Source organism: Ascaphus truei, chromosome 1 (assembly GCF_040206685.1).
Source record: "Ascaphus truei isolate aAscTru1 chromosome 1, aAscTru1.hap1, whole genome shotgun sequence".
NCBI classification, from domain to species: Eukaryota; Metazoa; Chordata; class Amphibia; order Anura; family Ascaphidae; genus Ascaphus; species Ascaphus truei.
In genome coordinates, this window is record NC_134483.1 from 550,442,867 (window position 1) to 550,466,778 (window position 23,912).

General features: G+C 45.9%; 1 protein-coding gene across 3 annotated transcripts in view; it reads left to right on the forward strand.

The window, feature by feature from the left end:
* Positions 1–23,912, forward strand: part of LOC142468166 (oocyte zinc finger protein XlCOF8.4-like) — a 50,073-nt gene that overhangs the window by 17,674 nt on the left and 8,487 nt on the right. For all 3 annotated transcript variants that reach the window (XM_075574373.1, XM_075574392.1, XM_075574383.1), the window contains exons 2-4: positions 3,874–4,072; positions 13,284–13,487; positions 13,678–13,798. In XM_075574373.1, coding sequence (XP_075430488.1) covers positions 3,995–4,072; positions 13,284–13,487; positions 13,678–13,798 — 403 coding nt within the window. In that variant the 5' untranslated portion in view covers positions 3,874–3,994. The remainder of the gene's footprint in view (positions 1–3,873; positions 4,073–13,283; positions 13,488–13,677; positions 13,799–23,912) is intronic.

Sequence of the window (23,912 nt, forward strand, 5' to 3'; positions counted from 1 at the left end):
GACAACGCACGCAGCTCCTCCGGAGCCCGCAAAACCACACACACACCATTAACCTCCCCCCCCCCCCTCCCGAGACCACTATCATACTTACATACCCACCGGACAACGCACGCAGCTCCTCCGGAGGCCGCAAAAACCCCACACACACCATTAACCTCTCCCCCCCCCTCCCGAGACCACTATCATACTTACATACCCACCGGACAACACACGCAGCTCCTCCGGAGGCCGCAAAAACCACACACACACCATTAACCTCCCCCCCCCCCCCCCTCCCGAGACCACTATCATACTTACATACCCACCGGACAACGCACGCAGCTCCTCCGGAGGCCGCAAAAACCACCCACACACCATTAACCTCTCCCCCCCCCCCTCCCGAGACCACTATCATACTTACATACCCACCGGACAACGCACGCAGCTCCTCCGGAGCCCGCAAAAACCACCCACACACCATTAACCTCTCCCCCCCCCCCCTCCCGAGACCACTATCATACTTACATACCCACCGGACACCGCACGCAGCTCCTCCGGAGGCCGCAAAAACCACACACACACCATTAACCTCTCCCCCCCCCCTCCCGAGACCACTATCATACTTACATAACCACCGGACAACGCACGCAGCTCCTCCGGAGGCCGCAAAAACCACACACACACCATTAACCTCTCCCCCCCCCCCTCCCGAGACCACTATCATACTTACATAACCACCGGACAACGCACGCAGCTCCTCCGGAGGCCGCAAAAACCACACACACACCATTAACCTCTCCCCCCCCCCCCCCCCTCCCGAGACCACTATCATACTTACATACCCACCGGACAACGCACGCAGCTACTCCGGAGCCCGCAAAAACCACACACACCATTAACCTCTCCCCCCCCCTCCCGAGACCACTATCATACTTACATAACCACCGGACAACGCACGCAGCTCCTCCGGATCCCGCAAAAACCACACACACCATTAACCTCTCCCCCCCCCCCCTCCCGAGACCACTATCATACTTACATACCCACCGGACAACGCACACAGCTCCTCCGGAGGCCCAAACACATTTTTCAATAATATTACATAACATTGACATGACATTACAAGTTTCAAATACAACATTTACACATACTTATTCATAGTTCACATCCCGGGCAACGCCGGGTCTCTCAGCTAGTATGTATGTGTGTGTGTGTGTGTGTGTGTGTGTGTGTGTGTGTGTGTGTGTGTGTGTGTGTGTGTGTGTGTGTTATTGTATTTGGCGCAAAGAGTAAAGTACTATGACTAGTATATAGATTTAATGTACATTTGGTATACCGCTATGATATAAATAGCACCAAAATGGATAGAGAGATATGTTAATCTAAATTGAAAAAGTTAGATGTAAGCGTAGAAAAAATAGATAAAAAACAGAAAACAGATCTCCCGATGTTACGTGTCTGCATCAGGGCGTCAGCAGCCGACAGGTGTAGCCTTTGAATTGAAATAAGTTTCCAGCTTGCAGGCTGCCTCTCGGCATAGATGAGGGAATGGTGCTCACTTGATTAAGGGCGGTGGTATAAACGTGAGGTAAAAAAAGGGAAGAAGACTACCAGACGTGTAATAAAATTCAATAAAATGTATTGTAAATACACAATCATGGATGATACAGATCAAACACATAAAGGGGTATAAAAAGGCCACCCTACGCGTTTCGTCCAGAAACAGACGTCTTCAGGGTTATATCCTTATTTTAATTGAAAGGCTACACCTGTCGGCTGCTGACGCCCTGATGCAGTGACGTAACATCGGGAGATCTGCAGCAGCCAGAGGTGTTGGACACACTGAGAGGTGGCAATCTCACTGTAGCTGAGCACACCCCAACTTAACGATATTGGGTGTTGGATCAGTGAGTGAGAAGGAGGAGGAGGAAAGTGATACCGGTGCATCTTACGTAGCAAGATAGACGGGTGATTTCCCACGAGAACTACGGTCTGTGAGAGAGGGGACGACTTGGCAGGAGATCCGAGGCGCAGGAGCAGAGAGTGACACCAGCTAAGCGGACCGGTTGCAGAGTCCGACCAGCGTGAAGGTCCCCACATCACCACCAGATCGGGAGAAGTAGCAAGATAGGGGACGAGTTGGTAATCTATGTGAAAACGGGTAAACAGCCAGTTAACCCACCAGGCGCTCAGAAAGTGTAGCTGCAGCTGTGAAATGGTGTTTTGACAATAAATCTGGTTGATAACTGCCACTATCCCCCAGTGTGTTATTGATTACATGTAATTCTCTGCAACTGGCTAGCTATAAGCACAATGAGGTTGGAGAAAAACTTGAAGGAAGATAACTTACAGTTGCACTGGGGGACGTAATGAAGTGGCCCGTCTGTCTTCCTGCATGAACAATGCTGTGTGTCCCTCTGTCTGCGTTGTCTCTTGATGGGATGATCCTCTCACGTCGCCAGCAATCTCTTCTGCCGCCAACCCTGCACCCGCTCGATCGCGGTGGGTGGTCACCTGACCGGCGGCAGTGCCGGTACTTCCGGATGCAGCAGGGAGACACAGATACACCATACACAGCCCGGCGTGCAGGCAGCAGGCACCGGAACACTAGAAATCCTCCCCAGGGAGGTCAGTACGCCGCACAGCCGTGGAATAAAAGCTTTTATTCCACGGCTGTGCGGCGTACTGACCTCCCTGGGGAGGATTTCTAGAGTTGGTAATCTAACTGAGGCGCTGGAGTGGAACTGTGTCTCTGTGGAGTGGATGGAGTGCAGAGTCCAAGCAGCGTGAAGGTCCCCAGGCTATCTCAAGAAAGAACAGTGCAATATCGCGTACCATCACGATAACTAATATCTAACTTTGGGTTATTATACCACGAAGCTCTGACAAGCAACACACTAGAGACTTATGTTTATGTGAACTGGGACTTACATATTTTTTCTGTTTTTTTAATCTATTCTTTCTACGCTTACATCTAACTTTTTCAATTTAGATTAACATATCTCTCTATCCATTTTGGTGCTATTTATATCATATCGGTATACCAAATGTACATTCAATCTATATACTAGTCATAGTACTTTATACCATACCAACATCTAGACTGCTTATAATTTAGGGGAAAAATACTGTGAGTCTTACCCCACCATTCCCCTAACTGGGTATTATCTTGTCTTTGCGCCAAATGCAATAACACATATACTGTACTATTTGGGTTTCTGTGTTAAAACCAGCATCCAGGCAGCACCTACTAGATATTAACCCCTACATTTCTGCGCACTTGGTATATTCACAAACATATATATGAAAGTTTGGTCCTCAGAATGGGATCTTCTTCCAGGTAATGCCATTAAATATGGCATGCAGCAAGAAAAGGCTGGTCAAATTCGGTAACAGGACTACCGTAGCCCTACGCGTTTTGTCTTAGGAGACTTTTTCAAGTGATATGTATACACATCTGCACTAGGATCTTAAGTAGACGAAACTCTATTGTGATTAGTCACAATCAAAACCAACTATGCCAACCCCAGCCCCTCACATCTGTCCCTCCCACTGCAGGCTGACACAGACAGGAGACACAGCCCCTCACATCTGTCCCTCCCACTGCAGGGTGACACAGACAGGACACACAGCCCCTCACATCTGTCCCTCCCACTGCAGGGTGACACAGACAGGACACACAGCCCCTCACATCTGTCCCTCCCACTGCAGGGTGACACAGACAGGACACACAGCCCCTCACATCTGTCCCTCCCACTGCAGGGTGACACAGGACTCACAGTCCCTCACATCTGTCCCTCCCACTGCAGGGTGACACAGGAGGGACACTTATCCCATTGTATCCATTTCTGTTACTGCAGGGTAATATATACATCTCTCTCTCCCCATGTGTAGGATGATATTGCTGTGAAATACAAGTACAATATAGATCAGTAACTGCAGAGGTCACCACGGGGTGAGACACTTCCACACGGACCAGAGCCCATTCTTGGAGCATCTGACTAACTCACTGATAATGAACAAGGACAAAAAGCCGATGGCTGAGATGATCTTGGATCACACCCTGGAGATTATCTACCTGCTGACCGGAGAGGTGAGAGCTGCTGGTGACTGTCAAAATTACATCACTCTTATCTCTCTCACTACAGCCGGGACCTGTCTCTGTTGGTAACATGTCTTCGTCTTCTGTTAATCTGTCTTTTGGTTTTATCTCAGGGCTCTGTCCTGGGACCTCTCCTTTTCTCTCTACACATTATCACTTGGTGACCTCATCAACTCTTTTGACCTTGGGTATCATCTCTATGCAGATATATCTAACCACCCCTTCCCTCACACCTTCAATCCAGTTCCAAGTCTCAGATTGCCTCCTACACATTATCTTCTCGTGGATGGTGCTCCACCGCTAACATTTAATGTTTAAAACTGAGAACCTCATATTTCCTCCAAAACCTGAACCTAATATCCCCTTTTTCCATCACCGTAAATGGTACTACCATCTACCCAAAGCGCGTTGCATCGGAGAGACATTTGACGCCTCCCTTTCCTTCTCCATTCACGGTATGACTAAAATGTTTCTCTTCTTCCTCTGTAATGTTGCCAAGATCTGTACTTTCCTCTGTCAATCTTCTACTACTAGTGTCCACTCCCATCTGGATTATTGTAACATACTGTTAACAGGCCTCCCTGCCGCACAACTCTCTCCTTTGCAATCTATCCAAACTTCTGCTGCCAGAATAATTCCCCTTTCTGCCAAAACAGTCTCTGCTCATCTTCTCCCTAAATCCCTCTCCTGGCTTCCCATCAAATTTCAGATCACATACAAAGTTCTCCTCTTTAACTTCAAGGCTCTTCGCTCATCTGCTCCTCCATACATATTGGCTTTGATCTCTCATTATGCATCTGCTCGTCTCCTGCGCTCTAACGATTTACTGTCTCCTCTCCACCCCTTTCACCTCTATTGCTCTCTCTCTCCTTAAAACCTTTTTCCCTCACTGCCCCTTACCTATACACTCAGTATACGCCTAGCACCTTCTCTCCCCTCCTTTAAGTCAAACCTTAAAACTCGCCTCTTAAATGAAGCATTTCAATACCCTAGACTCATGGCTACTGTCCCACACCCACAGTCGCACCTACCAACCTTGTGGCCAAGCACTGCCATCTACTGCACTTATTCCCTCACCTGCTGTCTCTGTAAGTCTCCAAACATAACAATTAGATTGTAAGATCCTGGGCCCACCACTATATATATATAATGGATGTGTGTATATATATATTATATAATGGATATATATATATATTATATAATGGATATATATATTATATAATGGATAATGGATGTATTGTGCCTGTGTTACATTATTCTGTAATAGCTACTGAATATAATTTCTATTTATACTATGACTCTCTTCTATTGAAATCAACCCAAACCCTCCCTTTCCAGCTCTGTCCCATACCCCTTTCTCCTTCTCTGTCGCCCATATAAATATTTGCAGCCTGCTGGCCAAACTAGATGAGCTAAGGGCATGGTGCCTTTTGCATAAGCCCCAAACCGTTATTCTCACTGAAACATGGCTAAATCCTACAACCCTTGATGCACCTATCTCCGTTCATACATTTTCTTGGCACAATTTCCTCTCTGAATGGGAAGAATGAGCTGTTAGTTCTAGGTGATTTTATCCTAAATTGTGTTGTTTTTAGGGTAAAGCCAATCTAGACACAACATAAGTCACTAAGCCTAACCCAGCTAATCTCCCAACCCACCCGCACAACCCTAAAATCTCACAACCATTCCTTGCTAGACTGGATTCTATCCTCTTGTCCCAACAGAATCCAATCCTCTGGTTTGCTACATGACAATTTCAGTGACCATACAATAGTGTACTGTGTAAGGAAAACCAGACCACCCCAATCAAGACTTAAAGTTCTTCTCACTAGAACATTTAGAAACTTTAACTCACAATTTCTGGCTGATCTCACCAACTGCCCTTGGTAAAGAATCAACCTGATACCCGACTCTGCGCTGGTTTATTTCCAATCAGAGATTCTAAATCGGTGGTTTGGGGCACAAGTCCCAACAACAGTGCTCAATCTGATTCGGACTCAATGGAAATCCAAACTTGAGAATAAAAGTCCACATATCATGGTGAGAACAGCAGCACATAAAGCCAAAAGGAAGAGCATTGGACCCAGTGTTTTGAATACAGTGATTGTACTATAATGTATGACTGCCCATATGCTGGAGTTAGTGAAGGGTTAACATACCATCATTCTTGTGTGACTCCGCGGGGCATGACATCCTCACTGCAACACTGTTCCCGGTCAGCAAATCCCCATATTGAGGGGAAAAACAATACTCACAAGTGGCAGCTTCTCATGGTGCGTGCATCACGCTCAGAAGTAGTGTAGAGTAGAAATCCTTGGATTGCAGCGGTGCACAGCAAAGTAGGAGAAAGGGACCAGCGAGGTGTGGATTAAAAATATTATTTTATTGAGATCACATGGTAACGGGGACAGACACTCTGACGCGTTTCGGACAAAAATTGTCCTTTATCAAAGAGCTGATTTGCGTCATTCCCCCTTACAGTCTTATAGTGTACTCCCCGCCCACCTACGTCACAGCGCTGCGTTGTTTTGGCGCGAAAAAAATGCTATTAAAGGGGAAGAAGAAAAATCAAATAAAATCAGTATAACAAAATATACTAAACTAAAGGAATAATAGAAAAAACAAGAACAACATATATAGCAAATATTAAAAACAGATAACAATTAATCTGCAAATCTAAACCTGAAATGGAGGTGATACGTGAAGTTGAAGAACAATGTTAAACCATAACTCATTACAAGTGACTATGAGTCTATTAATCTTATAACAATAAGTTAATACAGAGACATTTGTTCCCCCCACATATCATTACTTGGAAGTATTGTCAGATGAACGGACAAAAAACAGGTGTGAAATGTAAGGTAATAATATAAAACATATATCAGAATCATAATGAATATTGAGGTCCAGAAGGAACAGCAGTTTTTGCAAAGACTTTGTTTAACTTGTGAAACACAAAATTTTAACAACCTTGTTTGACATATATAAAGCAAGTAGAGAGATGTATGTTCTTCACCATTAATATGCAATAAACAAATGTATATAAGAACAAATATCTATTTCAAAAAATGTTTAAGTTCCCAGTCCTGGTTCATGCCCCTGGGTGCCAATGTCCCAAGGGCATAAATCCAGAACATCTCCCTACAATTTTGTATATACTTATTTTATTTGATTTTTCTTCCCCTTTAATAGTCTTTGTTTCCCTTTTTCCCAACCCCCCCCCCTTCCCTTTCCCCCCTCCCTCCCCGTCCGCCCACTTGTTCACCCGCTCCTACATTCGATAATGTACCTCTACAAAGAGGCTTAATGTTTATGTTAGGGGATTGATGAGTGTTACTAGGCAGCGTTGCTATCTGTGTCAGTGGAGGGGTTTGCGTGCTGGTGAGAGGAGCGCGTCACTCCCCTCCCCTCGCTACACACCTATGGCACTGAGCTGTTCCATTGGCTGATAGTCCTGACCAATGAGATTATATCTCGGCGATTCTAGCGTTTTTTCGCGCCAAAACAACGCAGCGCTGTGACGTAGGTGGGCGGGGAGTACACTATAAGACTGTAAGGGGGAATGACGCGAATCAGCTCTTTGGTAAAGGACAATGATTTCTACTCTACAGAGATTCTAAATCTCTGTGATACCCATACTCCACTACGCAGAACAAGAGTACAGGAGCCACACCTACCCTGGGTTATAACCAACCTTATTGTGCTTTACCGTTTTAGGGATGCCTTGTGGAATAAATACAAAGTAACTGTCCCTTCCAAGGATCTCTAATAACTACAGATGCCTGTGGAATAGATGCACAAGGCAAACAGGACTAGCAAACGCCCAATGTTACTCTTGATAATCTTCACCAAAATAGATCAAATCCAGCAAACTTCTGGAAGGTTACCAGCAATGTATTCCAGCCATCAACAACCATCTAATATGTAAATTGAGCTTCATGAGTTATTGCAACTATTTGTTGTTTGGAGGTGCGGCCTCTCCTCCCAGGGTTTAAGCTCGCCCCGTCCAACTTTCCAATGAGCAGTTTTATCATGTTCCTGTGTATGACAGGCCCAGTTTGGTCTTTCTCCCTCCAGCAAAAAAAAAGAGGTACATGAGAACGTTACCAGGTAGTGTCAGGACCTGCAGACTGGTCACAGCCTTTATGTCGGCTGCAGGCTTATAACATTTTGGCCAATGGGTTTAACTAAATGACCCTTACTCATGAGCAGATTAGCACGGAAGTATTGTATTATGTGTTGAGTTACTTTGGATGCTGCGCTGGGCATTTCTGTTTTTGTTTTTATCTAATATCAATGATGATAATACACTGAGAAATCCAACTGACATTGCAAACGCATTGAATGAATATTTTGTGGGGTGCGCTACTTCCCTGCTATCAAAGTGCAACCATAATTACAATCATATAGCTCAACATGGGAAAACCCCTATATCTTCACCCCCTCCCAACACTGCTCACAATTTTCAATTTGCCCCAGTATCTGAGGGGCTGACACAGGCGCTCCTAACATTATAACTAAACAGTTAGTGTGGGCGTGACCTACTGCAATCAAAGTTCCTATGACGCATAGTGTCCCAGTCATTGCCATACCAATTACCTCCTTAATCAACTCTATTTTTGTCTTCAGGTCATATCCCACAGACCTGGAAACCTGCCCGGGTTGTCCCAATCTTCAACAGTGGGGACAAAAACATCGTCTCCAATGTGACGGTAGGGGTAGCCGGCCTTCATAATGAAGGTGAAGCCTGGCTGGCTGCCCCTAAAAACCTTGTGTAATGGGCTATGAGTGTCAGCTCTTGGGATCAGCAATGTGTATTAATGTGTTCCCCTGTAACCATGTTCCCATACACTGTCCCCATACACTGTCCCCTGTGAACCCAGTGAAAAATAACACTGAAAACAAACAATACTGTCACTCCATATGTAGAAATCCTCTGGTGCATGGACTCCTGGTTAACCTCATATGAAGAAAAAGACACACATGCAGAGGGTATAGTGCATTAACATTTACTTATGATGACATACAACACAGAGGGGAAAGGAAACAGACTCACACTTTCCTCGCTGGTAAGTAAGCAAGAAGTGACTTCAACCCTCCTCCCGGATCAGCTGCTCAGCGTGCAGTTACACACGCGTCCCGGTCTCCCCCGTCAGCGTCTCTCACCCGCGATCGGAGTCCTCCGTGAGTTTGGCGTATCACCGCCGCCTCAGCCAATCAGAATCTCACAGCAGGTAGTGTAGGGTTGATACGGTGGCCTCAAACAGTCAAAGACCCAACGCTTTTCGTCACAATGATTTCGTCTAGGGTCATGCTTACTGCTCTATATGGTATACCTTTATACTAAGCTAAACATCAAAGAGAACCTAGTACAGCTGGCCAATTAAAACCTAAACCAATGGAACTGCTGCTCAGACTAATTACAAAGTACTAAGCTGCAAGTACACCGCTTCTCTCAATAAGGTTACCTAATGAGTAGTCACAGATCATGTTTATACAATGTTATTAAAATACACACATAATAAAGGTGAAGCCCGATTGGCTGCCTCTAAAAAACATGTGTAATGGGCTATGAGTGTCAGCTCTTGGGATTAGGAATGTGTATTAATGTGGTCCCCTGTAACCATGTGCTCGTACACTGTCCCCTGTGAGTTTATATGTTAGGGTCTCTCATAAAAAATAGCTGCAGGACCGGAACTTTGGGAACAGGAGTTTAAGGGTGGATGTTGGGGGGCAAATAGGGTAAAAAAACCATGTAAGGGGTTGCTGACCGGTTATACCGGGGGGTACTGTTATTTTACCCGGAAAGTGTATGATTTGCGGGTTCGCGTCTGTACGTAAAGACGCTGTGTGTGTGGAGTGTTAATGCGACTCTATGTAAGATCTTTGCCCGCCATCAAGTTCTACAATTGGGTTTTAAAACACAATGCAGGAGCCTGTTTTAAAACCTAGTTTTGGAGTCCAGGTTTTAGGTTACAAGTTTTCAATGTATTTGGATTGGTATCTGTAACAGGGGACTTATCCCTGTTCACAAAGGTGCCTCTAATCCAGCAGTGTGGTGGTTAATTGCTGGTAGCAAATTAACTAGCACCACCTGCCTGATTACAGGTAGTAGAAAAAGCCTGCCTTTGAGACAGGAAGTAACTCCTCCCTAGCTCTGACTGAGAGCTGACCTTTGGAGAGACAGAGCAGAGGTTCTTGAGTCCCAGGAGAGACTGGCCAAAAGAAACCCAGATCTCTGGAGCTGAGCGGTCTTGAGCTCTGCACAGCAGAGCTGAATTCAAGACACAGGGAAAACTACTGCACCTGAAGCTGAACCAGGAAGTGAGATTTTCCCTCCAAGAAACAGATAAGACTTTTATTCTTAAGAGACTGCTTATATCTGCTTATTTTCATGCTATATGTTTTGGGGCTGCGAGAACTTCTTCACTAAGGGAGATGTGAACTAATTGCATAGGATTTCACTAGAAATACTCCCAAGTGAATGGAAGCTTTGTTCCCCCCCCCTGTGTTTGGATAATTTCCTGATGAAAAGGAACAGGCACAATAAAGCCTATTATAATTTCACATTATAAAACCTCCTAATTGTGTACCTCTGTGAACGTCCGTCCACAGTATCCATTACTATGCAGCCAGCCCTGGTAATGTAATTAGCCGGGGGGCTTGCATGGCAATGGCGGATCAAAGGAATAGATGGTCTAGTTGTTGGGACATCTGGCAGGCGGGGAAGGGCAGAGGAACAGGTCTGCGGGATGGGCTCTCAGGAGGTGAGACCCTTTGTTGTAGCCAGACTCTATGGAGCCTACCCAGTGGGCCGTAATGGGATGGCCAAGGAAAGCCATTGCCGAGACGGAGCTTTATAGGCACTTTCCATTGGCCAGTTCATATTTCCCGCCTTTCCAGCAACCAGAGCCAAAGGATGCCCCGTCCTTTGATTGGGTAAAGCCAGGCAAGCCCCTGGCTCATGATTGGCTGTTAGGGACAAACCCCCTCTCTGATTGGTCGCCTGTCCATCTTCCATGTTAGACATAGGACAGCAAGGTCTATGTATGGAGGCCGGAGAACCAGAGCAACCTAGGGCTTGATCTGGTAAAGCGATGGCGGGCTTTTCAAAAGTGCTTTGCTTCGAATAGCAAAGCACTCGGCACAGAGTTGCCGGAGAAGCCTGGCCGATCCTAGGATAAGTCCTGTAATTCACGGCCAAGTTCTGAGAACGCAGCCAAGTTACAAGGAAGGTTTTACGTTGTTCCCGTTTTCCTCCAGTGACGCGACTGGCAGGGGCTCGACCTAGAAGAGCGGACTGGCCAAGCGGAGGAGAGGCGCAGGGAGCAAGTTCTCGCGTCCAAGTTCTCTGGACCATGTTCTGAGAATTGGACGGAGCTGAACCAGCGGGGATAGCGCATTGGCTCTCCCGAAAAGAGTACTGTGTGTTCCTGGACATGTTGCGAACAGGGTAAGCCTAACCAAAGCAGGCACCCGGTACCTAGTTGAGGCTAGTGACTCCCCCCAGACCCCCAGTTGGTATGTATTTACTGCATTTCTTGTATGTCTGCGGGCTTGCCCGAATAAACCCAATTTGTTCAATAATGTTGTCCTGCCTAGTGAATTGATCCCGGTAAGGTATAAAAGTGTTAAAAGAGCTGGTCTCCTGTGACATCCGACTACAGGCCAATCTCTCTTCTCCCAATACTATCCAAAGTCATGGGGAAATGTGTCTACTCCTAATAAAGCATTTACTATACCAAGACAAATTTCCTTAGCAACTTCAATCTGGATCTCGCCCCAAACACTCCACGGTAGCTACGCTCTTAAAGGTTTGCCATGAGATCCAGTGTGGAATGGAACGGTGACAACTTACTGGTACAATATTCCTAGATTTAGCAAAGGCTTTTGATACTGTTGATCATATTATTTTGTTAAGCTTCAGTGCTCTGGAACAGGGGAACATGCGTTAAACTGTAAAAGTGTGTGGGGTCTCAGCAGTGAAAAATCACAGAAAGCAAGTAGCTTGAATAAAAAATAACTTGTAATGATTAAAGCGTATCCGTAATGATGAACATAGATGCGACATGAGAGATTTATCACACAAGATCAGAGGTATTCCTGTAACCATAGTCTGGAAAAAGGTATTTAAGGAAGAAAGGGGCGGTATCAATATTCCTGGATTAATAGCATAAACTAGCCACGGTCTGTATGAGATATCCAAGTAATGAGCTACATGGTATAAAAGCATATCTATGTAAGGCACTGAGTGACAGTCTAAAGCCACATGTGGCACAAAGCAAGAGTCACTACGTGAAGTAAAGTATCCTGTAAGTGTATAAGACACAAACCATACAATGGGGCACAAAATACAGCACGGAAGATTCTTACCCAACTGATTTTGTTCAATCACGAATAAGTGCGAAACAATGTCCACAAGTCCGCGTGGTGCAGGGGGCCCATTTCCACATGAAACGAGACCCGTGGTACTCCCTGAGTGTGCGTGGTAGAGGAAAAGTCTGTTTGCTCCAAAAGCTGTTTGTTGCGTATCTGTGCTCGTGCTCCGTTCCTGTGTGCCTCAGGATGTGACTCTGCAGAAGGGGAGCTCCGGCGGTGCTCCTTAAGTAGGCGACTTGATGTCAGTCCGCGCCGACGTGTCTACGGCAGCCTCGTCTGGACCTGTCGTTGCCATGGATACTCATGTCAAGTCCTGTCGGTCAAGGTTGAGAAGTGCACTCGTATCTCTCCTTGCAGACCCAATTGTGTAGCAGAGGACAGAGATATATCACTCTGAGGTCCTAATGGATGCGCACTCATTCAAACATCCATGTGTAGGGAGTGAAAGAAGAGATAACATGTTCAGTATTATGTAGATTATCACATGGATGCATTGTGCCTGTGTTACATTATTCTGTAATAGCCTCAGAATGGCACAAGTCCTGTAATGATTACATATTATGTGTAATGTGATGTTTGTACAATACATGATCTTTGTGCTCATATTGGCACAGTGGGGTCAGTGAGTGTGGTGCAGTAAAGTTAGTGATACAATAGACAGAATTGGTGGGGAGGCAACTGAATAGATTACGTGAGTATAGAGCTGGTAACACAAGATTTGTCCCTATCACTGATAAGCAACAAATCTGCAGGAATATGACACATATCCACGTGTGTCTCTTACTCTGCACAGGGATATTTATTACTGTCTCTCTATATGTAGGATTATATAGTTGTGAAGAAGCACGGTGAGCGTGTTACAGACAGCAGCAGGCCCTGTGTGCCAGAAGGATTCTGCAGGACCCAGAGACCCGACATGGATCATCCAACTAACTCCCTGTTACATGAGAGAAGCAATGACAAGAAGCTGATGTCTGAGAAGATCCTGGAACTCACCAACAAGATCATTCACCTGCTGACCGGAGAGGTGAGGGCTGCTGGGCACTGTTACATTTTACCATCTTTATGTCTTCATTCAGCCTGGTTTTGTACAAACTTTGTTCCATGTATCTGTATTTTCCTCTCTCCCTTGCTAACCTGGCTTTCCATAAGTAAAAGATTCTTACAGGACCAGTTATTATATCTGGATACTGAGTGGGGGATTCTCTGTGTTTCAGGTGCCTATAAAGTGTGAAGATGTTGCTGTCTATTTCTCCATGGAGGAATGGGAGTATTTAGAAGGACACCGGGGGTCTTACAAGGATGTTATGGAGAATAACCAGAACCTCAGCTCACTGGGTAAGAGGAGGTTTCTCTCATTGTAATAGGGATGTCAGTCCTGTGGGCCTGAGGTTCATCTCTGTCACCAGCTGCTGCGTTTATAGTTGGGACCTGAAGACTGGATATTTTTGAGGATCAAGAGAACAAACAGAAAAATGTAACCTAATATGGGCACTCTGTCATCACCTAGATGATTTAGTGAAGAAATTAAAAACTTCAACTTTATTAGTATCCAATTAAAATAAAGGTAGTTAAAACGATGATTAAACACAAAAAAAAAAATGATCCTGCTCTGTAGACACTATATTGAGTGTTCAGGATCCAACATGCGTGATAGGTTAGTTTGGATTCTATCACCTGCAAGGTCATGGGTTTTAGTATCCATGAACGAGCTCAGTGGAATTAATTGTCCACCGCCCTTTAATACGAGCATATATAGTATGGTTTGTTATTCATCAACAAGAGCTGAACTGGTGTCTATATAGTAGCAACTCCCTAGTCCGAGGTGATATATACTGAGTCAGATACCTTTGTCTGGTCTGCCCAGTTAGGGCACATAGGTGGGAGCCTATTGTCTCTTAATACTTGATGCAAGGTATACCACGATAGGAATGAAAAAGAACAGAATTACACAAACTAATAAACACTGAACACAAATGGCTAATATAGCTATATGTATCTCTCCCTGCAGCTGGCCCAAAATCTCTCACCCAGAGAGAAAACAACAGTAGAACAGGAACAAATGGACCTATAGCGCATAGGAGAAATAGAAGAAAAGAAAACAGCACATAGTGTAATCTGTATATAACCCAGCTAAAAAAACTGCTGAAACAGAATGCACTTACAAGATGCATAAAAAAGGATATCTCCACCGGAGTCACAATGCAAAACACCCACCAAATGCTCCTGCTAACCGAATCTAAACCTGACCCCAAGCACAGAGGGAGTCTGTGCTGCTATAGAGATCAGAGGGGAAGAGGGACACTGTTTCAAGCAGCATCGGTCTCTGGAACCCGCCAGAGGGATCACCCCACAGCAGACTGATGTGGACAGCACCCTGCCTACAGGTAATAGCCTTTGCAGAACTGGATCGCCGGTTAAAATTCCCCAGTGCTTGGGGCCAAGTTTAGATTCGGTTAGCAGGAGCATTCGGTGGGTGTTTTGCATTGTGACTCCGGTGGAGATATCCGTTTTTATGTCCATATGTTTTATTAAACGGTTTGTACGTTTGTACTATACCTCTATTTTTCCTATTCTGATTATTCCTCTGGGATCTGAGATTACGTTTGAGTTTGTTGGAGTATGGTAGTTACATTGTGGAGGTGAAATTCCAAGTGACCAGACGGAGAGGAGGGTTCCTACATACGGAGGAGTAAAGACTCTGCTACACTGCTGGTATACATTTACCATCTTGTAAGTGCATTCTGTTTCAGCAGGTGTTTGGCTGGGTTATATACAGATTACACTATGTGTTTTCTTTTTTTCTATTTCTCCTATGCGCTTTAGGTCCATTTGTTCCTGTTATACCACAGTAGGAAATAGACCAGTGCTGCACATGTGTAGATGATGTAGTAATAGCTATACAAGGTAACAATGTGCAATGTAAGCGCTGTTTACTAGATACACCGGGGATGCTGACACCAGCTAACATACAGGCTGGCGATAGGACTGCCAGGTGATTAGTATCACAACCCTGGTAATGTGGACACAATCTCTAGTTACCGTGGGGTGAATGATGCTAGCAGTGTTGCCCCCGAGCATGTGGCAAGTATAAATAAGATAGAGTCCACTGGGTGCTAGGCAGGTAGACGACCGGACACCATGTGTGTCTGATCACGTGCCTTCATAGCTGGAGTGCCGCCAGGTGAACCTGTGGGCTAATTTGTATGCAGCCTGTAATACCCTGACGTAACCCGCTAAAGCACTCCTATGTCCGACCACTGAGTGATCCGAAGTGATAGGAACAATGTGGGTACTGAGACGGTAAATACCTGCACTCTTCTACACAAGACAACAAACGGTGAGCTTATATGACCACACTATGATCCCAAGCTTGTAAGCCTGCACATTTTAACCCTCCACCCCTTTACAACTTATTTCACTACAGCCTCTCCCAACACTGACTGCACACAACTACCTCCCACACCCACTCAGCCCACTGAAACCCTAAATAGACCCTAGCACTGCAATAAAGCAAAACATTTGACGAGGAAAAGACACACCCCTGTTCTTTAGTCTGCACACACACTTAACTCACAACAGGTCCATGCAGCATTACCTACCTCTAGCATAATGAATCTGGTATATACCTCAACTTTGTTCTCTCGTGGCCTCATGGAAATACTACTCTCTCTATCCACTACAAACTCCTCCCTCCTGGCCCACACACCACATCACCATACACCCTGGACAACTCAAAAACCTTGCACTATCTACTGAATGTTGGTGGAGAAGTCTAAAAACCAGCACACCAACCACTGCTCACTATAATGGCAAACAACTACTCAAATTTCTACTCGTACTATTACTCTCTTTAGCAGGTGATATTGAACCTAACCCAGGCCCTCCCATTTCAACTCTGTCCCATACCCCTGAGAATTCCACCTTTAAATTCCAAAACGGGCTGTCGCCCATATAAATATCCAAAGCCTGCTGCCCAAACTGGATGAACTAAGAGCATGGGGCCTTATGCATAAACCCAAAGCAATTGTTCTCACAGAAACATGGCTATCCCCTAAAACTCCTGATGCAAATATTGCCATTCAAGGATACTCCATTTCTAGGAAAGATGGGTCAAAGAGAGGAGGAGGGGTGTTATTTTATATTGCAGACACCTTACAATTTACACTGTTAAATTGCCCCCCAAGCCCACCCTCTTTTAAAATCCTAGTTGGCAGAAAATGCCTCCCCTTTTCTAAGCCCATCTTGGTTGCTGTCATCTACCGCCCCCCTAAAGCCCCTCTACAATCCCTGACTGATATCAGCCAGGTTCTTGGCTCCATTTCCTCTCTGAATGAGAAGAGTGAGCTGCTAGTTCTTGGGGATTTCAACTTCAATTGGCTCGACCCATAAAAACCAAAAAATCCGGACACAAATCAAGTCACTTAACCTATCGCAACTCATTTCCCAACCCACACGGACAAACCTGATATCTCACAACCTTTCCTTACTAGACTGGAGTCTCTCCTCAAATCCCAGCAGAATCCAATCCTCTGGCATCCTTCCTGACATTTTCAGTGACCATGCAATAGTGTACTGTGTAACGAAAATTAAACCGCCCCAATCAAGCTCTAAAGTTCTCTTCACTAGAACATTTAGAAACTTTAACCAACTACAGTTTCTGGCTGATCTTACAAACTGCCCATGGCACAGAATCGATTTAATTCCCGACCCTGATTCTGTGCTCGACTATTTCCAATCAGAGTTCTTAAAACTCTGTGATACCCATGCTCCTCTATGCAGAATAAGGGTGTCATGGGAGAGGGGGTTTGGCCCGGTATTAAAGGGGTTACACCCCATTTAGTTACCCCCTGCTCTCACTTGGGAAGCACGGAGTTAACTGGACTGTGGTCCAGTAATGTGTTTTTACCTTGCTTCAGCATCGAACTGTATATTCCCCTGGAAAAAAATGTATTGTTCTCATCCCAGTGTTTGCACCAACACATACTCTGGGGTTGATGCGGGAGGGAAGGGGTTAATGTTAATTCAGTGATTATAGCCCTTTGTTCCCTTTTCCCGCCTTTTCAGGCTCCATTTTGCAGCCTTCCATAGGTCGCCATTGCAGCTCCATTGATTCCAATGGCAGATCTGGCGTTTTTGGACCTGTTTCCAGCGGAGACCAGCAGGGGGCGTCCGAGAGGAGGAGCGGCGGTTTCTCATTGTAAGTCAATGGGGCCATTGACTTCAATGGGGATTCCTCAACGCCGACCTCCAGGAACAGGTTGGCAGCCATCCAAACCGCAGACCGCAAAAGCGGATACCTTGTCTTTGAAGAGAGCTTTATCAAAGAGTTAAAGTTCACCGACAATTGGCGTGGGAACCTTAGGTTCTAGAGCACCTAGAAATAAAATTATTTTTGCCCCTAGCACCTAGGCCTCCCCATACTCGACCACCACCGGGTCCGAGAATCCAGGACCTCCGTAAAGGGTCGAGCTCAACAAGAGGGTCGCGCCATTGACTTCAATGGCGGAGCGGAGGTCCCATTGAATCTAATGGCGACGCTCGCCCATGCATTTCCTATGGCGGCGCCCGCCATTGATTCCAATGGGAGAAAGCCGCGTGGCGTGAAAACGGCTAAGTCCGAAACTGTAAAAAGTGTAAGTCCATATCTCCGGTTCTGGGAGGACCAGAGTGCTGGGATTTGGGTCACATGTAGCCAAGGTTCCAGCATGAATGCATGGCCATTCCCAGCCCTCTCCGAACAACCAGATGGAGTGTGGGCAAAGGTAAAGATTGGTGAGTTTCCCCATAGCCGTCAATGGCGGCGTTTCCCCATTGAAAGGCTATGGCGGAGAAGTCCCATAGACGTCAATGGCGGAGTTGCCCCATTGAAAGTCTATGGCGACGGAACCCATTGACTTCAACGGCGGAGTTGCTCCATTGAACGCCTATGGCGACGGAGCCCGTTGATTTCAATAGGGAAAGAGTGAAAAGCAGAGATTTATTTTTAAAGGGAAGAATCCTGTATTAAAAAAGTTTTTTAACCTGCATTGGTGTATCTCCGGTTCTGGGGGTCGCAGGGAGCTGAAACTTGGCCACTATGTAGAACCCCCTCCGGCATGAGGGATTGGCAAATATCAGCCCACTGGGCCCAACAGAACCGATTATTTTGATATGTGAAGATATTAACCTATGAATTGTATTTTGGGTCTGGTAGGAAAACTCAGAGCCCATCTGCTATTTTCATCAACATAGCATATTTTGTCCCCTTCTGTTTTTAAAAGATATAAACATTTTAACATTTTAACTTTAACCTTAAACCTTGCTTTGAAACCTAAACAGCCAGGCCTTAATGTTCTTATTTTCCTCGTTCTCCCTCCCTCCTCCCTGATCATCTTCTCCCTTGTCCCCCTCTGGGAGTTTTTCGTCTCTTTATCTAAGGCTCCCTGCTCACCAAGAGTCCTAATGTCCCAAGCCTTCTTAGGCTCTGTTCTCTGAGGCTTGAGTGCTGTCCTGAGCAGAGGGTTTTGCCTAGTCTGGAGCTAGGACAGGCTGAGAACTGTGTAAGGGGATTCTTTAATTCTGCGGGTCACAAGATAGGAAAAAATAGAAGCTGCTCCGCTGGTTTTCCTCACTCTTCTTGCGTTGGGGTCCTCTGGGAAGCCAAGCGTTCGAGGTCCTTGGGGTTTTCGCCTGCGTCCAGCTGCTCTGTCCCTCCTCAGGTCTGTCTGGTTCTGCTTCCTCCTCTTCTTCTTCTCTGTGCTGCAAACCTAGACCCCTCAAGAATCGGGGACCATCCTCCATGTAAGATATCGCATGGAACTTCCCTCCTCTCTGCACCACCAACTTGAAAGGAAACCCCCATCTGTACCTCACTTTATGATTCCGCAGAGTCTGCGTCAGGGGTTTCATTTCCTTTCGTCTGTCCACTGTGGTTTTAGACAGATCGCTGTAAATTTCTAGTTGGGAATTGTGGAACTGTATGGTCCCCATTTCTCTGCTGGCTGTGAGAATTTTTTCTTTTTTGGCCGAATTTCCGATTTTTGGCCCAGGGTCCTGTGTGCCCGATCCAACTCCAACTGGTCCGGTGTGAGCTCAGGGACCAGGTCTGTGAAAAGTTCTTTCAGGTAGGGCTGCAGTTGGCTCGGCTCAACAGACTCTGGGATGTACAGCACGCGGAGATTTTGGCGTCGGTCCCTATTCTCCTGTTCCTTCGCATTTTCTTTTAGGGTCCGGATCTCAAAGTTTAGTCTATTTATTTCGTCCTCCGCGAGAGAATAAGACTGCTCAACATCCTCTACCTTTTTCTGGATAGTATCTGTTTTCTCTTTTAGGGTGTTCATTTCAGTCTTGAGCTCTGTAATAGCTCTGGCCAGATCTTCCTGAAACCCCGTACGCATTCTTATGAATAATTCTTCCAGATACGCTTTGGTTGCGTCTGGAAGCATGTTTTGCGTCTCCTTCTCAGCGCTGCGTTCGGGTCTTTCTGGGGTACCTGCTGGGCTGCGCAGCGGGCCTCCATTTTTACTCATTTCAGCTCTAGCAGGGGGTTTATTCGCCAACTTGAAATAACTACCCACACTCTGCTGGGCAGGGGGTTTTGCCTTCTTGCTCATAGCCCAGGAGGGGCTCCGTTATATCCCCCCTGACTTTGAGTGAGGCTCTCAGCCCGTTTAGTACCTTTATTAGTGGTTCTTTAGGCACCCCTATGTGTCACTAGGGCCTCCACGTGCTGTCTCTCCAAGATGGCCGCCCCCTCCCTCTTCACCTTGCCAATGGGGCCTATGCCTTCTTTCCCTGCTTTCTTCCACCCCCCGCCCCCCCCCGGCAGGGCTCTGGGTCTGGGTATTACCTTCTTTATGCCTCCTGCCGTCCTTGTGGGGAGGAGATGGGTTTATGCCTGGGGGGGGCTACGTTCCCTCCACATAGCCTCCGGCGGCTGCAGAAGGGAATCCCCGCACTCCACAGGAAGGGGGGGGGGCCCGCTCTCGGTCACCGACGCTCCTCTCTTCTCCCGACTCCTCGGGGCTATCGGAGGCTCCCTCCTCAGTCCTCCGGACACTCCGGCAGGGCTATGCGCCGCGATCGGCGAATTTATGCGCTCCGGTCTGCAGGGGATCAGGACGCGCTCCAGGGGCAGTGGTGAATCAGCGGTCCCCGTCGCCGCTCTCCAGGACGCCGGAATCCGACACCTCAGGATCCAAAATAGCACCGGAGCCAGCCGGCGGCACTGCTACTGCACACCTTCTTTTTTTTTTTTGCGTTTTTTATTGCATTCTCTTTGTTTTATTCGGGTTTGCTATATGGAGGGCTCAGGAGCTCTTTCCCAAAGCCGCCGTTGGCGCTGATGTCACCGGAAGTCCGACCGCCCATCTGCTATTTTAATGTTCCGGATGGCAGACAAATGGCCGATCATAAAACTCCGGATCAAAGACTCCCCCACCCTGCTTGTGTATGCAAGCACAACCGTATGCAGGACATGGATGCTTGAGATTAAGTGTGGTAATTCACACCTGGAACAAAGGGTATCCTAGCCCAGCTAGACTGGAAGACGCCAGGCTTGTGGGAGGGTTGCTGAGGAAGTAAGCCCCCTGTTTAGAATATTATCCACGCAGTGGGCGGGTGTTAAGGTGCCCCTCAGGTGAGGTGGCAAGGAGAGATTGGGTGCAGGTAGCCTGCACTCAATAATAAGGTATAGACTGGAGATTGCATATAAACCAGTGTCCAGCCTATCCTCAGTTGTCTTTGCGTATTTTCGTGATTGCTGCATGAATTGCTAATCATGTAACCTGATTACTTCATCATTCCAACCCTAAGTAAGTGTATATTTTGCCTGTTATTTGTATCTTGTGTGTTCACCTTCTTTAAGGAATAAACTTTAATTTATCATATCTAAGTCGTGTTCAATTCAACCCAGAGATATTTTTGGTGTGTATATTATAACCTTGTCATAAGTTACCGTGACAAAGGGTACGGGGGGCACACCTTCTATGGGTTACAACTGACCTTATAGCACTCTACCAGTTCAGGGATGCCTTATGGAAAAGCTACAAAGTAACTGGCACTACCAAGGATCTCAATCACTACAGATGCATGCGGAACATGTGCACAAGGCAAACAAGGCACGCAAAAGCACAATATTACTCTGACTATCTACACCAGAATACATCAAACCCAGCTAACTTCTGGAAGGTTATCAACAATATATTCCAGCCTTCTAACCATCAACAACCAAGTAATATCACTAAGGGCGATATTACTCTGATAAACCCCACTGACATTGTAAATGTATTCAATGATTACTTTGTGGGGTGTGCTACTAACTTATTAGCGAAACACAACCCAAACCACAAACCTGAATCTCATCCTGGGAGTACCCATATAGCCCCACCCCCTCCCAACACTGCCCACAATTTTCAATTTGGCCCAGTATCAGAAGAGGAGATTACACAAGCGCTCCTCAAATTAAAACTAAGCAGCCAATGTGGACCTGACTTACTACAGTACAATCTAAGTTCCCAAGACTTGGTGCCCCAGCCATTGCCAAACCAATTGCTTCCATAGTCTACTCTATCCTGTCTGCAGGCCATATCCCTAAGACCTGGAAAACTGCCAGAGTTGTCCCAATCTTCAAAAGTGGGGTCAAAAACACTGTCTCAAACTATAGGCCAATCTCTCTTCTCCCAATTCTATCCAAGTCATGGAAAAATGTGTCCACTCCCAACTAATCGATTACTATACCAAGACAAATTTCCCTAGCCAATTCCAATCTGGCTTTCACCCCAAACACTCCACCGTAACTACCCTGCTAAAAGTTTGCAATGAAATCCAGTGTGGAATGGAACGGGGACAACTCACTGGTGCAATATTCCTAGATTTTGCAAAGGCTTTTGATACTGTTGATCATGCTAGCCTGCTTAAACTCCAGAGCTCTGGAATAGGGAAGCATGCTTTAAACTGGTTTCAGTCCTACCTATCAGGAAGATCCCAACATATGTCCATCTCAGGCTCTAACTCCAACCCCCTGGATATCACCTGTGGTGTCCCGCAAGGCTCTGTTCTGGGGCCCCTACTCTTCTCAGTGTTCATCAATGATCTTCCCACAGCTTGTAAGGAAGCCTCAATACACATGTAGATAGTAGAGAGCCAAACAGAGCACAGCAATGACTTGAAAACTTGATGATGAAAAACTCCCAGCCAAACGCAAAATAAGAAGATTAGGTATTTATTGCAAACTTCCAAAAAACATGGATTACATGCAAGAAATACCTAATCTGTTTATTTTGGAGTTTGCCTGGGATTTTTTCATCATCAAGTTTTCAAGTCGTTGGCTGTGCTCTGTTTGGCACTCTACTATCTGGATTCTACTTTCTACAGACTGCACGCCATGGATATGCTGAATATTCCTGCAATCTACAGGTAATGAGCATTTATGCCATGTAATTATTCCTGTATTGGTCATTATCTCCTATATTTCTGATACCTGGGCTTATATACGTGTCATCATATGTGGCAGTCAAGCAGACACCACTAGGCACATACCCCTGTTATCTTCTCAACATGCAGTATATGAACACTCAATTATTATCTGGACATTTATTGGATTGATTCATTTATTTCAAGCCACACCTGATTATTTAGAGCACCACAACACCCATTGTTATATTCAATACACATGTATGCAGATGACACAATCCTATATGCACACAATCACAGCCTCTCTGACCTTCAACACATACTTCAGTCTGACTTTTTGAGACTCGAAAACTGGATTTCCCAAAACAAACTGTTTTTAAACACTGACAAGACTGTAACAATGGTATTTGGGACCAAGACTACATTTTTAAAGCTTCCAGTGACTGAGCTCCAGATCAGAACCAATGCTAACACCACTCTAACTCCTGTCACTAGTTTTAAATACCTGGGCATATGGTTTGACTCCCACTTAACATTCGGGATGCACATTGATACCCTGATATCCAAAACCTATGCCAAACTAGGGGTACTTTACAGGAACAAATCCTCCCTAAGCCTGCTGGTCAGAAAGCGTATAGCACAGCAGATGCTAATGCCAATTATCGACTATGGAGACGTAGTATATGGCTCAGCACCCCAAACCCACCTTAGCAAACTTGACACCCTCTACAATTCAATATGCCGTTTTGTTCTCCAATGCAACTACAACACACATCACTGCGAAATGCTCAAACGACTAGATCGGTCATCACTTGAGTCTAAGCACAAAGTTCATCTTTCCTGTCTTGCCTTCAAATACTTTCTGGGCAAGCTACCCAGCTATCTGAACAAGCTCCTCACCCCTACCACTTGCAGCACTTATCATCTGAGATCAGACTCCAAAAGACTGTTCATGGTCCCAAGGCTCAACAAAGTATCCGGACGTTCCTCCTTCTCTTACCGTGCACCCCAAAACTGGAACAACCTACCAGAGACTCTCACATCCACCACCAGTTTA